The sequence below is a fragment of the Urtica dioica genome, chromosome 7, assembly GCF_054948205.1.
Source record: "Urtica dioica subsp. dioica isolate 48M chromosome 7, U.dioica_male_clone48M_v1_H2, whole genome shotgun sequence".
Lineage (NCBI taxonomy): Eukaryota > Viridiplantae > Streptophyta > Magnoliopsida > Rosales > Urticaceae > Urtica > Urtica dioica.
The window spans coordinates 24690952-24708593 of NC_142762.1; the positions used below are offsets into that span (position 1 = coordinate 24690952).

Here is a 17642-nt window from a genome sequence, read left to right on the forward strand (position 1 = left end):
AATAAATATGGAGAATCTACTTGAATCGCAATAGAAACCTTTGATCTATTAAGGTTAGTTGGCAAAAATCAGCATTGTTTTTTAGTTCTTGTTTTGAAACATGTATGACAACTCCTACAACGTCTGCAAAATTAATATAACGAAATAGTATCACACTTGTGATTCTATTTTAAATGAATGAAGTTAATATAACAAAACAAAATGTTCTAAAGAAAAATAATGAAGTACATACTGAAATCGAATTGTTTATCGAAGAAATTCTTGCACAGGTCGAATGTGGTTAAGTTGTACAATCCTTCTACCGTTGCGGTGTTATCTTTTTCCACTTCGTCGATGGTTGTACTTCTTCTAAAAGTCAAATGATAGTTCGATCCATATAATTTGAACGCATGCATCTCTTCTTCAATGATTGCATTTAAAATATGATATGTTTTACTCAATTCTAGAATTTGTTGTAGAGATTTACGTCATGATTAAATATAGTTCGTCAAATCTTGTTCGCCTAAAAAGTATAAAATTGTGTTACTAGAGTTACTATTAGAGAATAAAATAAAATAAAATAAATCGCACTGAGTTGTTTGAATGTAACCTTCGAATCAATCAATGTTTTGATGTTTTTTTTTTCCATGCACATGCTTTTCTTAGGACTTTGTTTTTTTTGACAACTGTGTGTGTTTGGTTCTCATCTCAAAAAGAGTTTTTGAGTTAAAAAAATTGGAAACAAAAAACGAAAATTGCGTTTGGTTTAATTTTCCGGAAATTTTTTTTTAAAAATTTTGCAGTTGTTTTGTAAAAGAGTAAAGAAAACTGAAAACAAATAAAAGATGTTTTTGGAAAAAAATTTCTTCTCTTCTCTCCTCCTTCTCCTCATCTTCTCTTTTCATTTTTTCAAAAACAAAAATGAAAACTATACCAAACACTTTTTTCAGTTTTTTCAATTTCTCAAAAACAAAAATGAAAACTGTACAAAACAGCTTTTTGAAAACAACCGCAAAATAATTTTTCAGTACAACTACAAAAATTAGAAAATAGAAAACAAAATTTTTTTGAGTTAACTCGGATGTGAGTAGTTTGGATGGTGTATCTGCAGTGACTTCATTTGTTTCTTCGTTGTTTGTACGACTGCAAGATGAGGATTAGTTGTAGTGAAAAAAAAATGTTCTCAATTAAAATGAATAAATTCATAAGAAAACAAAAAAACTCAACCTAGATTTTTGATTTGGCACAATTATATTTAGGGTGGCCTGGGTGGGCATAAGGCTACAAATACAAAAAAAGAAGTGCATGTGCATATAAGGTCTACTTGGATGATGAAGACATATTTTGCGGTAATTCTTTGTACAAAATTGGCAATGGTGATGGTAAGCTTGGATGGTGTTCTAAAACACGAATAGAGCAGGAATTTATAATCGATAATGTTAAATATTCTGAAGATGGGAAGACGGCTTTATATGTGATAATGGATAAGTGCAGAGATTTAAATACCTTGGTTCGGAACAGAAATTAGTTGAAGATCCGGGCTCCATTAAAAGATGGCAAAGCCGAAGCGTGTTCATTAGGTGAAGGTGAAGAGCCGAGCGACATAAAAGGTGAAGACTAATAAATTGTCGTGTGTACAGGGGAAAAAAAGTGAATTACATTATATATTTTCGGTGGATAATAGGTGATAATATAATATCTAGTATAAATGCCAGAATGAAGTTTGCGTATATACTATCCTCGTAATATGGCGTCATTTGCATCTTTTTTTATAACAGAAAATTTGGCTGTTTAAGCCACGGAATGTATAACAATTTAAAATTGAGAAATTGCTCAAACTACCACCATGTCAATAAGTTTTTTCAAAAATCCACCAAAGTATAATTTTGGCCAAAAATACAAGTTGGTCAAAAGTGAAAAACCAAATATACCCTCAAACTTAAATTTTCTTTCAATTTCACACCTACCTAATTTAATATCATTCCAAATTAAACTTTCTATTTTTTATTCTCCTTTATTTATCTCTCTCTCTCTCTCTCTCTCTCTCTCTCTCTCCCTAACCGTGTATCTCATTTCAAGAACTCACTCTCTTGATTTACTCTCTCTTTCTCTCTCTCATTCAAACTCACCCAGGGTGGAAAAAAACCGTTCCTCACCCAAAATCCCCGAGAGAAGATCATGTTCTTCTTCCCTGAATCGCGACCGAAACCCAACCCCGAACCCGAATCCTTCACGACCAGTCTCTCTCTCTCTCTCTCTCTCTCTCTCTCTCTCTCACCCAAATCGCGACCGAAATCCTTGCCCGAATTCGACTTCACTCAACCAATCCCTCAAGTCGCCATGTCTGACCCAAATCCTTGGATTTGAGCTCCGACACGCTCAAGGAAGCACGACCAAAGCTCATAGATCCGGTCACGATGAAGACCGTAGTTCCGACCAAGCACGTAGCTCCGATCCTCGCCGAAGGTTAGTTTTGTTTTTTGTTTTATCAAACTTTTCTTTCGATTTTGTGTATGTTTATTCTGGGTATGTTTAAATTTGGGGCAAAAATAAGGTTTTCGTGATTCTGGGTAATTTTTGAAGTTGTTTAGCGAAGTTTGTAAGTTTCGCAGATGTCAACAATTGACGTCAACAGTTGACATCAATTGTTGACATCTTATGTCAACAGTTGACATCAATTGTTGACATCTTATGTCAACAGTTGATGTCATTTGTTGACATATATTGTTGATGTATAATGTCAACAGTTGACATCAACTGTTGACATATGATGTCAACAATTACTAACTTTGGATTTCTTCTTGATTTGTACAATGATAGCGGAAATTTATTTATTATTCAAGCAAAGTGGTACTTTGGTTGAACCTAGTCGGTATCATGAGAAAAGATCTTTCGGAATTATGATGTCGTCCGAAGTGAACTTCGCTAGCTTTGTTCAATACCCTTATGCCATCGAATCCCCTTATGCCATCAATACTCGAGGAGGGGTGTGATTCGGTTTCAACTCATGAATCGTCAATTCGTTCTACATTAGGATTGGATGACTACTTTTTTATACTTTGTTCATGCTACTTTTTTTTAATTTATTATGCTTTGTTCATACTACTTTTGTTTAAGAGTCTATTTGTTTAATTCATTATGCTTTTTGTTCAAACTACTTTTGTTAAAGAGAATCTCTTTTGTGCAGACTACTTGTTGACCTCAATTGTTGACGTTGATGTCAACAATTGACGTCAACTGTTGACATCAATGTCAACATCATCAATGTCAACAATTGACGTCAACTGTTGATATCAATGTCAATAGCTGACGTCAATTGTTGACATCAATGTCAATAAACAGAGAGCTCATAAATCACAGATGTCAACAATTGGCGTCAACTGTTGACATTGATGTCAACAATTGACGTCAAAACCATTAAAAAACAACTACAGATTGATAATTGATATATTGTTGATATTCATTAAACATGCTATCAAAAGCATACCAAAAGATTAAGATATGAGTAGTACGTGAACAACATTGCTATCAAAAGCATACCAAAAGATTAAGATAAGAGTAGTACATGAAACACATTGCTATCTATTGCTTACATTGTTTCCTGATTGTCATAAATCTCCATGTCCGATCCAACATGGGTCGCTAACTTCACTGCCCCGTGCCGGTATAAGTCGATCGTGAACTTTTCCTAGTGAATGTACATCTCCTCTTGTTTGACATCTTGCAGATCTAAGCCGTGAGACATAAATGTAGAATTGACAGTTGTACCTGATCGCCAAGCCATTCTTCTTCGGTCCAGAGTTCATAGTAAAATGTCTTCAATTTGATTTCAACTTCTGTGAAATTCCATCCCTATGACAATTTATCTTCTAGTGGCTTGTACCAATGCCTTTCCTCATCTTTCTTCAGCCAACTCTCCATTACGATGACGTCCTCAATAAATTTCCGTCACCACTGCGTATAAATCAAGAAGAAATCCAAAGTTAGTAATTGTTGAATCAGATGTCAACAGTTGATATCAACAGTTGACATACAATTGACGTCAACAGTTGAAGTCAACTGTTGACATTATACATCAACAATATATGTCAACCGAATCACACCCCTCCTCGAGTATTGATGGCATAAGGGGATTCTATGGCATAAGGGTATTGAACAAAGCTAGCGAAGTTCACTTCGGACGACATCATAATTCTGAAAGATCTTTTCTCATGATACCGACTAGATTCAACCAAAGTACCACCTTGCTTGAATAATAAATAAATTTCCGCTATCACTGTACAAATCAAGAAGAAATCCAAAATTAGTAATTGTTGACATCAGATGTCAACAGTTGATGTCAACTGTTGACATTATACATCAACAATATATGTCAACAGATGACATCAACTGTTAACTTAAGATGTCAACAATTGATGTCAACTGTTGACGTCAATTGTTGACGTCAACTGTTTCGCTAAACAACTTCAAAAATTACCCAAAATAACGAAAACCTTATTTTTGCCCCAAATTTAAACATACCCAGAATAAACATACACAAAAATGAAAGAAAAGTTTGATAAAACAAAAAACAAAACTAACCTTCGGCGAGGATCGGAGCTACGTGCTTGGTCGGTTTGGGCAAGGGTTTCGGTCGCGATTTTGGGTGAGTTTGAATAAGAGAGAGAGAGAGAGAGAGAGAGAGAGAGAGAGAGAGAGAGAGAGAGAGAGAGAGAGAGAGACTGGTCGTGAAGGATTCGGGTTCGGGGTTGGGTTTCGGTCGCGATTAAGGGAAGAAGAACACGATCTTCTCTCGGAGATTTTGGGTGAGGAACGGTTTTTTTCAACCCTGGGTGAGTTTGAATGAGAGAGAGAGGGAGAGTAAATCGGGAGAGTGGGTTCTTGAAATGAGATACACGGTTAGGGAGAGAAAGAGAGAGAGATAAATAAAGGAGAATAAAAAATAGAAAGTTTAATTTGGAATGATATTAAATGAGGTAGGTGTGAAATTGAAAGAAAATTTAAGCTTGAGTGTATATTTGAGTTTTTACTTTTGACCAACTTGTATTTTTGGCCAAAATTATACTTTGGTGGATTTTTGGAAAAACTTATTGACATGGTGGTAGTTTGAGCAATTTCTCTTTAAAATTGGCCAACCTTTCGTTAATATGCTGTAAATAGCCATATTGCTTACGTGGCAGCTTATTAATTATATTAGGTTTACACTTTTGCCCTTATTTAATTCGCAGAAACCGAATAGGGAAGTTTTCAAAATTTGAAATTTGAAATTTCCTGCAGATTTTGAAAATTAATAGCCCATTTATTGTTATGTTTTTGGATGTTTTTAGCGTTGACTTTAGATAATTAGTATCTATTTTCGTGACAATTTATATGTATAAACTCTGTACATATATTCTTCATTTATTGATATTATTTTGTCTTCCATATATTCATAATTTCCAGAATTTTCGTGCTCAAAATATTTCCAGAAATTTTTTCTGTTCAAATACACGATTATACTGTAAATATGCTTTGTATTTACAGTGAATATACTGTAAATATGCTTTGTATTTACAATGATTATACTGTAAATAAGCTTCGTATTTACACGAATATACTGTAAATAAGCTTCGTATTTACACGAATATACTGTAAATATGATTTCTATTTACACGAACATACTGAAAAAAAAAAGTTCTTCGCAGAGTCCATAATATCGATCAGGACCTTTGGACGCAGATTCTTCTCTTCTCGGAAAATTCAAACAGGGAGCACGAGAGAAAAAAAAATCAATCTCTTGAATTCCGACGGTTCTCTTTGATGAATACCTTCTCAATTTGATGAATTCCAATGGTCCTCTTTGATTTCAGCCGAACTCCTCGTTAATCTCTTCTCGGCAACTCCCGGCGACTCCCCGGTCCGAGCGCGCGCGGGTTTTGGGTCCGCTCATGATGGGGTGTTTGGTGGTGGTCCGGTCGAGCGTTCTCTTCTTCCTCGAGCTCTCACTCCCTCGATCTCTCTCTCGGCTCTCTCTCTCTCTCTCTCTCGGCTCTCTTTCATCTTTTTTTTTTTTTTTTTGAAAAACTATAAATGTGAGCGGTTGTGGTTAAGTGTGAACGCAGCTACATGGTTATAATTACCTCCTTGATATTCACGAGCATTAATAACCGAATATTTTGACTTGATTACACGTAAATAGCCGATAGAAACTGGGCGGGAAAATAAAAGGGTAGTCTAGTCATATTTTGGCTGTAAATAAATCCTCCTGGCTATTGCTAAAAATAAATTACAGGCTATATAGCTTAATTACCCTTTTTTTTTTAATCGCAAGTCTGAATTAGTTTATTATATGCATTAATTTTGAATTAGTTTTAGTTCAAATTTAATAGGCAATTCAACGCTGAATAAGTGAGAGAGTTGCGGCGAGTGACTCTCTGGAGAGAGAATGAGAGACGCGCAATCATCGGGATTTCGTGGCTGGTCTTCAGGATTGGAGCGATGGTTGTGGTTCGCCGAGATATCGGGGGCTTTGGCGCTGGTCCGTTGCGGTGGATTGGAGGCGCGCGGTCTCAGATCGGAGACGACCTTTGACCGCGGGAATCTCGGAGAAGCAGAAGTCGCTGGCGGAGGGCCAGATCCCGACGACCTCGGCGATCGTTGAGGTAGATTGCCGGGGCGGTGCACATGGAGACGTCGTGGCCAAGAAAACCACAGCCACAACAAAGGAAAGGTAAATTGTCAAATTGGGAAGAGATCCATATTTGTTTACCAGCTACGGGTATGAACCGACCTGGACATATTCATTTAGCACAGACACAAAGCAATAGGAGCCGTCCCATTTGAAGTGGACGATGTCGCCTCCCGACATGGCGATTCTGGGGAGATTCTTTTCGGTACGGGCTTGTAGACACGCGTCCAGAGATTGACGGAGGACAAGGAGCAGTCTTTCCACTGGTCTGAGTCGAGCCATGTCTCGACAAGGAAAAAGCCGCCATTAAAGCACCACGGCTCTTTCTCAATAAGTCTGTCACGCTGTTTTGGCTATAAAAAAAAAAACTCAAAACCAATGTAGAACGCACCATACTATTTCTCGAGGAGTTTCGAGTGCCAGTTGGATTCGCTCCACCAGAGCCGAGTGGGGATGGCGATTAGGAGTTTTAAGGGTGCCAATGCGAGGAGCAATGACTTTCCCAACCGCTGCCGAGGAGAATGAGGTGCAAAGTCTTGTCCACTGTTACGGATTCCTTCGATGGTAAACGATACAAACGAAGGAATCCTAACCCGTCCTCGGGCATTGGGCCACGTGAGTGACAAAAAGGCCAAGTTTAAATTATTGCATTAGGATTTCTATTTTTTCGCATTAGGAATATAAGTAATTAATTTTAATTACAAATTTATTTAAGGAAATTTTGGATGAAATAGCCAATTCAAACTTAGTGTTTAGCAAAATGGTCAAGGTTTCACAAGTTTAGGCAGAATAGCCACTTATATTGTTAAAAGACAATATTATCCTTGTTGGTTGGGTATAAATGGTTACGATTTGAAAATGGTCTTCCTTTCCTGATTTTAGCTCTCAATCCGTAGCTCTCCATTTTTCAGCGTTTCAGCGATTGTGGCGATTTCCTTGCGTTTCATCATCGATCCGAGATTGACTAATAGGTTCGAATCTAATTCGTCGATTAGAAATATCATTGTCGGAGATTGAGGTTTGTCTGCTTTTATTTTCAACAGATCAGAGGTTTTTTTTTCCCTCTGCGAAGTTTCTAATCTTCAATCATCGATCATCTATCATCGATCATCTTCGATCATCGATCACTCATTGTTGTTCGCTTTGATTTTCAATAGAATATTTCACTGTTGTTAGATTTGATCTATGAAGTTTTATAATCTGTTATCCATGTTATTTTCGATGGAATTGGTGTCGAATTCTTCTGTTATAGCATGTTTATCTAAGTGAGGTCAGCTCTATTCTAGATCATACATTTTAGCTTTTGTTCTTAATCTGTGTTCTTCATGTTCATGAATCGGTTTCTCAGGATTTCAATATTTTTAAGGGCATTGTAGCGAAATAGCCAAAATGAAACTATAAAATTTGTTTTTAGCCTATGTTTCACAACTTTTAGAGAAATAGCCGACATGATTATGTGGCAATAATTAAGGTCTTATTTACCCTTATTTATTAATAAATTCGTCATTTTCTCTCTCATATTTTTTTTTCTACACTTTTTTTACATAAAAACTTCAAAAAATCATATCTATCTCATATGAACTCGAAATTGAGTGATTCCAAATCCTACGGATTCGTGATGCCGAGATCTTCAAAAATAGATCCATTGTGTTTGATGAAAAATAATGTTTATTACCATAGATGTAGAAAAATCTACCTTAAATATGGAAATAACTGAAATTTTTTGAAATTATAAAAAAAATAAATGGAAATGTAAATATGATGCATTAAAAATAATTTTTATCAAACACAATGGGTCTATTTTTGAAGATCTTGACGTCACGAATTTGTAGGATTTGAAATCACTCAATTTCGAGTTCGTATGAGAAAGATACAAATTTTTGAAGTTTTGATGCAAAAAAAAAATTATTTGAAAAAAATAGGAGAGAGAAAGTGACGAATTTATTAATAAATAATGGCAAATAAGACCTTAATTATTGCCACATAAGCCATTTGACTATATCCCTAAAAATTGTCAAACATAATATAGATCCAAAATCACATGTTTAAAGTGGCCTAAATAGTTACAAATCTCTATTTTTAATCTAGGTTTCCAAAATATTAACCCACTGTCTTTTTTTTTTTGTAGTTGATTTGTTTGAAGGTCTTGCTTTGGTGGATAATTGTGAATTTTCAGATACTCAACTCAAGTGAATGTAGTTTTGGATTCAGAACAGGATGAACTTGTAGATGAAATTGAACTAAAAAAACATTCCTTCAAACTTTAACGTGAAGGAGGGTAGTATTTTTCTTGAGAAAAGCACAATGGTCAATGCTTTTAAGATAATAGCTATTAGAAACAACTTCGAGTTCATAGTGTCCCGATCTAGTAAAACTAGGTACTTTCTTGTTTGTTGTAAAACACCTTGTGATTGGAAATTGAACGCGTCAGTGTGTGGGGATTCGGGCGGATGGGTGATTAGAAAGTACCAAAACATGCATTCTTGCACCGTTGAAGATGTTTCATCCAAGCATAGGCAAGCCTCTGCGTCGGTTATAAGTGAGTGCATGAAGAGAGAGTTCTATAGTGGTCGGGCTGACCATATGCCTCCCAAAGACGTAATCGACCATATGCGAACCCATTTCAAAGTCAACATATCATATTATAATGCATGGAAGGGTCAGGATCTTGCCTTGAAGGAAGTTTTAGGTTCGCATGCAACTTCATATTCAATTCTTCCGATTGTTGCTGAAATGATCACACAAAAAAATCCAAGTATTTCTTTTGTCCTGTTTCTTCTTTCTTTTCTATCCAATAAGTTTTTTGAAAGCTAGATTAATTTTTTTGACATTTCACCAAGATTGTAAACCATGAGTTTCATCATGCAGGAACCTACTCTTGTTTTGAAACTGCTAGAGGATTCAAATGTTTTTTTTATTGCGATCGGGGCTTCAATTGAAGCTTGGAAACATTGTCGTCCCGTGATCTCTGTGGATGGCACTTTCCTTAAAGGAAAGTTTCCAGGGACTTTATTGATCATTGCCGCAATGGATGTCGACAACCACATCTTGCTGCTAGCCTTTGGGATTGTAGATATTGAAAACGATTCTTCATGGCGCTGGTTTTTTGAGAATCTCAAGAAGGCAATAGGAGATCTTGAGAACTTGGTGATTATTTCGGATAGAAAAACTTCAATTCCTAAGGGTGCATTACAAGTGTTCCCATATGCCAAGTATGGGATTTGCATGCAACACTTATGGGGTAACATGCAGACCAAGTTTCGGCGAAGCAAACTTAGACCTCTCTTTATCAGGTGCGCAAAGGCATACACACATGAAGAGTTTGAGTACTTTCTTGAGAAATTGAGTGGCAAGCAGCTGAGAATTAAAAACTACTTGATGGAAGCTATACCCGAGTTATGGGCTCATTCTAAATTCCCGGGTAAAAGATACGAAGTCATGACGACCAACATTTCGGAATGCATGAACTCAGTTCTAAGTGAAACTCGGGGCTGGCCAGTAGCTTTTATGGTCTTGGCTTTTAGGAAGATACTACTACGACGGTTTTATAATCGGAATTTATCTTTAAAATCGATGAAATCTCGATTGACTACTTGGGCTTATAAGCTCATATTAGAGAAGGAAAATGACGCTTGGTCAATGATTGTAAGTGTTTCTTTATTTTCTCCATTACCATATCTACTTCTAATTTATGCTTTCTGAATATATAAGCAAGTTGAACTAAACAGTCTGATAGATAGATTTTAAGGCAGGATTAAATTTCTGGAAAGTCTCAAATATCTCTTTGAATCAGGTACATCCAGTCGACTTTCAACAGTTTGAGGTGGAAGATGGGCAACAAAGTGTTACTGTGGATATCGTGAAGAGAAGTTGTTCATGTCTCTATTGGCAATTAGAAGAGATTCCATGCTCGCAAGTCGTGGCCGCACTTTGGACGAGAAACCTAGACCCGATCAACTATACGTGTCTTCATACTATACCAAAGATACCTTGATGGCGACTTATTCCAGCGGTGTATATCCCATAAATGAGAATCGGGTATCACTGGTTCGTTCAAGTTGTGAGAGTGTTATTAAACCTCTTACCGTCAAGACACTTCCCAGAAGGCCTAGGAAGAAGAGGATGCGGTCTTAGAGTGAAGTAAATGTTTTGCATTGTGGTTCTTGTGGTCAACACGAACACAACAAAAGATCATGCTTGAAACATTGATTTCATCTTGTTCCACCTTTTATTTGGTTCATTCTGTGTAATTTTTACATTTCAAGTTCTCATGGATTTTGGTTTCTTTTAAATTTTGTTTGTTTCTCAAGTTGTTTGTTTCATCTTGTCCTTTAATAGACAATTTTTCAATAAAGTGGTTGTACAATCAGTTTCAATGATCTATCTCTATTTAGATATCAGTTTCCAAAATATTTCCAAAATATTTCCAAAATTCTAATATACTTAAGGTTCCATAATAGAGACCAAATAAAGGTTCCAAACTATTAGTCTAACTATCGAAAATATTAGACCTACTACTCAAAAAATATTAGACCTATTAAAGGTTCCACTTGTCTTCATTTTTCAGCCATAGCCTGAGATATTTGAAGGTCAAAGCTTCGCATATCATCATCGTCAAATTGAGGCTTCTCTATCGGCTTCTCCACGGGCTTCTCTACCGGCTTCTTCACAGGATTCTCTTTAGGCTTCTCTATCGGCTTCTCCACGGGCTTCTCCATCAGCTTCTACACGGGCTTCTCCATAGGCTTCTCCACCGGCTTCTTCTGTTTTCTTCTTTTTTCCTCCTCGGGGTCTGCAGATCCAAATTCAGTTATGTATGGTGGACACATTACCTTTGCTTTGTCTGTCTCACGCTTCCCCATGATGAGTAGTTCTTCATTTGGATTTCTGTTTTTAACGCCTTTATTTTTTCTCGGTGACCTGCGGACGGGCTGACCTGGTCCAATAGGTTGTGCTGCACCTCTTTTATGCTCCTGCAACATTGATCAATTTCCAAAAAAAAACAATCTAGTCTTCAAAATTAATGATCAAGGTTCCAAACACAGATGTTTCAGATTGCTACAACAAGGTCAAAACATTTCTTAATCCTTCCTTCCAAATTTTTAATCCAATATTATATCAACAATTTTGTTAACAATTGTTTGAGACTGTACCTTTGATGTTGCTTGTTTGATTGTAACTTTTTCCTGCTCCTACATAATACATCATAGTCCATGATTAATTCCAAATATCACATATACTTCTTAATCATGATTTCACAGTTTAATCTCGATTCAAAAGTAATTTACCTTGTTTGTATTCTCTTCAGCCACCGCGTTGTTGAACGTATTTATATTCCCTTCAACCACTGCATCGTCGACGTTACTTATATTCCCTTCAACCACTACATCGTCGACCTTGCTTGTATTCCCTTCAGCCATCGTGATGCCGAACTGAAAGATTAGTTAATTAGTTAACATTCTTATTTGACAAAAAATAAAAATTTATACAAAAGAAATGTAATCATTGATTACCTCTGTTTGTACGTCATCTACTGCATAATTTATGAAATCATATGCATCACTATCATCATAATCGTTGATGATGTTTGAAGGTGAGGCGACCTTGAGGTTTGATGATTCTCCGAGAAGCTTGTTGTTGATGTTGAATACCATTTGATATATCTCCATGACACTGTTGTCGAATTTGTCCATTTTCTTTCCGAACATCTTCTCCATTGCTTTTAGCTTTTCAAGTATCTCTTCATTTGTGACACACACCAAAGACGTCGTTGACTGTGGGGGCGTGCGCATGAAGTGGTCATTTCTGCCGTCTTCCTGATTCTCCTCTTCCTGTCCATCTTCTTCTCATCTTTGGGGTGCTTGCTGCATTGTCGATTTAAAAGGTATCATGTACCTTTCCTTCATTTCGCTGATTGTGCATTCCATTTCGATTAGCGAGAACTAGATTTAACAAACAAAAAACAGAAAGTATGCCATGTCAAAAATATTAATCCAACATTAAAAAAAAATTATCCTGCATCTCAAACTACTATGGAGTAAAAATCACACAAACATATTATACAAATTTCCATAAACAAACACATAAACATTTGTACCTTTGGGTTGTAAAAAACGTCTTGCGACAACGCTGCAAAGGTTGGGCTCAGGTTGAAGTTCCACCTAATAACCCTTGGTGTTTTTCGCGTTCTTAATTTTGTTGCAAGACCTTTCTCTGACAGCAGCGGTATTGTTTCATAAGCCCATGCTAATAAGGCGTGAATGAACCCACCGGCATCATACGCTTGAACTTTTCCCTTTGCTAGAGTCCTCGGGTTCTTCATTGTTGCAAGGAGGCTGTTGAAACTTTCTAACCCCCAAGGATGATTGGGCCGCAACACACTGAGTGTTGGCAAGGCAATATTTGTGTGTACAAGATACACAAATTTGCAAGCTTCACCTTCTCTTCATCTGTGGCTTTCGACGGGATACTGAACACAGTGATAAGATTGCTCACTGTAATCTTGCCTTTTTTCCCATTGAAGAATTTGTCAATCAGCGATGTTCCTCCCCGACTCCCTTCTTCCTCTTCATCATTGATTGCTTTGCAAAGCAGGCCAGAAGTGATTGCGAATTCCTTTATTCCAAATCTGACCAACTGTCCGTTGAAATTGAACGCCAATTCGTTGGGTTTTGTGGAACTGCATTGTCGTAGGAGCAATTGGTGCACCACCTTTCCCCGGAATGCTGAATTTTCGATTTTCAGGATGTGACCAAATGGCTCTTTCTCCACCTCCTCCCATTGGCCATCTGTTAGCTTTAACTTGATATCTTTAATCAAATCAATTCGTGTGTGGACATTGATTTTAGCGCTATTGTTCCAAGCCTCTCGTTCGATGATGAAATCTGGTGTGATAAGTGGCTACATAAAAAATCAATTTAAAATAAGAATAATTCATTTCACATTCACAATTATATTATTTGATATTATAAACATTCACATATCTGTATAATAGTTTGTCTGACCCTCTCTTCTATCACGGCAGAGTTTTGGCTTTTGCTTGTGGTTAGGGACATCTGTCACAAAAACTTAATCATGCTTTCATTAACACACTTTAACTCCATAAATCAGACACAGTTTATGTTTCCAATTATTTAATCTTACCATCAAAATATTTAATCTACTACAAGTAAAACAATTTCGCCTTTTTAATCAAATGTTAATTCAAATGACAACAAACTGGTAACAAATTTAATCTTCCCTTAAGAAACTTTAATCCAGTAAAAACACATCCTTAAACTACCATGGATTAATTTAAGCATTAAAAAATTTTAACCTAGAAATAAAGCAGAGTTAAAGTACTTACTTGTTCTTCAGATTTTCTTTTCTTCTTTCCTGCTTAGGGAGCTTTTAACCTGGTCATCTGCTACAACAATGGCAAAATATTAATACAGATTTCAAAATCTTTAATCTAGTATTCATATCAACTTTTAATCCAGATTTATACCAATAATCAGAATAAAAATCGATCAAGAATGCTAAAACAATGTCAAAAAAGATTTAATCCAGACTTCAAAATGTTTAATCGCCTATTCAATAACACACAAATATAATCCGGCCTTCCAAATTTTTAATCCAGTACTCATATCAACAAACATAACAACAATTTCTCGAGACTGCTTTAAGGTCAAAACATTTTCTTAATCCCGCCTTCCAATTTTTAATCCACTATTCATATCAACAAAATTAACAACAATATGTCGAGACCGCTACAACAATGTCAAAACAATTGATTATGATTTCAAAATCTTGAATCGACTACTCAATAACACTTTAATATAATCATGGTTTCCAAACTATTAATCTAGCATCCATGAAAGTTACCTAAATCGTCGGAGATTGAGGCTGAGTTCTAAGGCGTCGGCGATAGAGATCCACGGAGATTAGTGCTGCGAACGGCGAAGATGGGGACGAGGACGGCGATGGCGATCGATGAAGACGAGGACGGCGATGGCGAATGATGAAGACGAGGATGGTGATGGCGATCGACGAAGACGAGGACCGCGATGGCGATGGTGAGTCGAATAGGGTTTTTTTAGGGTTGTTTGCTTCTGGTCGAATGGAGATGTGTTTGGTAGGTCCAAGGGTATTATCGAGTTTTTACACGTTTGGGCTATTTTGCCCCAAATGGTGAAAGGTTGGCTATTTTGCAAAGCCCAAAGTTTCAAATGGCTATTTAGCCGCAGCCTCCTTTATTTAATTAAATGCATTATTTGGAAAGTAGGATTCCTATTAAAAAGATGAGCACTGCTATTTGACACGATGCCAACTTTTGACGATCCACACATTGTGTGACAAGTGGAACAATTTTAAACAGTTTTTAGGGTTTATTGTTTTTGTTGGGGTGTCGTGAGTCGTGAGACTCGTGACAAAAATCTTTATAGTAAAAAAATTCCTAGTAGGATTGGTCGTAAGTGAGACTTACCTATAAATAAGTCTCTTTTCATTAATAAAAAATAATCTTTAAGCCAAAATTAATTTAATCTCTCAAAAAAGGAGAGATTGAGTTTGTGATTATTGTCTTTTGTGTACGAAGTTCTCTTTAATTACAGCTCATGTTACGAGAGCTAGATCCCGGGCTGTATCAATTTTGGTATCAGAGCCCAATCTCGAAATAGGAGATTCGATGAAAGAATTCATGGTAGAAATCAAAAAAATCACGGCCGACAAGCTGTGACCCTCGCAACAATGGCAGCAAACCAAAGCGCGACGGTTAAAACCCTAAAATATGTACAAAACAAAATGCAAATGCACTCGCTTCACCTTGACGAATTAAGGTCGCAGGCCGCTGGATCTGATCCATGCAAAACAATAGCGGGTGAGGGGAACGAAGAATCACGTAGAATAAAGAGCGAAAAAGCTAGAGAGGAGGAGTCGCAAATATCTCCGAAGAGTCCATAACGCAGAAAATTTCCAGACTACGGGGAGGGCTTCAGCGGCGCTTTTCAATCAAGATATTGTGGAGCGGGACAAAGCGGTCACATGGGTGGGGAATTCGTGAATCGCTGGGGATTAGGGTTTCGCGAGAACCCACAACGAGAGACTCCGGCGAGATTGCTATTATTGCTTGGTTGAATTGCTCTCTACCCTTAGTATTCAATCAACCAATCTAGATCGTTAATGTAATCGTTTAATTAATGTGCTCGAGTAGCGTAATTATTTATATTTTGCACAATTATAGGGATACATGCATATTCCCAACATTGACTTGCTCAACGGTTGCTCATAGAAGCCTTCTTTGATGCTGATTGGGTGAGTTGTCCACACGACTGTCGTCCTACTTGGAGGTAATCTTGTCATCAGGTATGTGCGGAAACAAAAAGTGATCTCACGTTCTAGCACGGAATCATAGGGCCGGGCTCACTCTCTCTCAGACTGCTATAGAAATTCAATGGCTCAGCTCATTACTCACTAAACTCGCCGTCCCTCTTTCATCGCAAACATCTGTTCTTTGGTGCTATGATAAAGTTGCCAGTTCTCTAGCCTCAAATCTAGTCTACCATGCACGTACAACACACACTGAAACAGACATATATTTTATTCATGATCTGGTCCTCAGCAAGGTTATTGAAGTGCGTTATGTTCCGATTGCAGATCAATTGGCTAACTTTCTCACCAAGGCTCTACCAGTCTCGCTTAACGATGCTTTGTGATAGGCTACGCTTGAAACATGGCCGTCGAGTTCACGATGACGTGTGAATGTATATGAGCTGGCGTCTCTTTTAGAGTCCAATGTACATCAACGAGGCCTAGTGTGTTGATGACGTGGACTAATGATTAAGTTAGTTACGCTAATCAGTTAGTGGTTAGATTATAATGAATATATATATATATATATATATATATATATATATTCAACTGTACTCATCTCTGAATGGTTAATGAGAAAAACAGCTCCAACAACCAATTCTTGATCTTCTTCTTCAACGACGAAAAACGACAAAAAACGAAAAACGACGAAAATTGGTGAAAAATGACGACGAAACGACATATTTAGCTTTCGACGGCCGTTGACTCGCCGGAAACGAATTTCCCGGCGAAAATCGTGGAAATTCTCCGGCATTTGATTCCTTGATTGAAACATAAAAAAGTGACTTGTGGATTGTAGATTGTTTTCATTTTTATGAAATGATCTATTTTATTTATGGAGATCCCCGAAAATGAAACCGTTTGTCAGCAATCAAGTAGAGATAGAGATTGTCTATGAATATCATAATCTTGATTATACACAGTATTTTGTGTCATTTTACCTGGCTTCTTTATTTTTGCTCAGCTGTCACTGCTGATAAATATTATACAGTATTTTGTAAAAAAAAATGCCATTTTCTATTTATCAAAGAACTTATAAGAGTATCTCTGGAGCTCCACAAATTATGAGCATATACCCTTTTGAAATTCTGATTAGTCACAAAGACAAGATGTCGCACACAATGTATTGACAATGTGTCCGACAACTTGTTTGCCCAAAGATAATGGATAAACAACAAGCAGTGCGATAAAGAAGATACACACGATATGGTTACCCAGTTCGGTGCAATACACTTACGTCTGGGGGTAATCTGCCAGTGAAAAAGATTTCACTATCTTGTAGTCAATAGTACACGCAAGGTATATATAGATTACAATCACCAAATCAATAAAACCTAGAGACTATTACCACCAGTGAATACCTATACCAGGGACTCCCCCTGGATTTGAGATCCGCCCCAATTCCACTCTTCGAGCAACCGCCTATGCTCGAATGACTTTCAGTCTTCAAACGATCGTGAGCCTTCAATCACGAGAACACAGAACCCAACTCTCACAGACACTCAATCTTTCTAGAATAGTGTTTGAGAGAATACACCACTCTTAACGAAACACAAAGTCTCCCAATCCGCCGATCTTGCACGTCTAGGAGCTCTAAGTATTTTGTCAAAAGCGTCGAGGCTGCTAAGGGGGGGAGCGCATGGCTTTT

The 17642-nt window shown here is 37.1% G+C and overlaps 1 protein-coding gene across 1 annotated transcript; it reads left to right on the forward strand.

Moving 5' to 3' along the window:
- Nucleotides 1–9496: 9496 nt before the first annotated feature.
- Nucleotides 9497–10780, forward strand: LOC149390503 (uncharacterized). The gene is made up of 3 exons (XM_089619788.1): nt 9497–10291; nt 10440–10515; nt 10632–10780. Exons 1-3 carry the CDS (start codon nt 9497–9499, stop codon nt 10778–10780), a joined length of 1020 nt encoding a protein of 339 aa, XP_089475914.1.
- The last annotated feature ends 6862 nt before the right edge of the window (nt 10781–17642 follow it).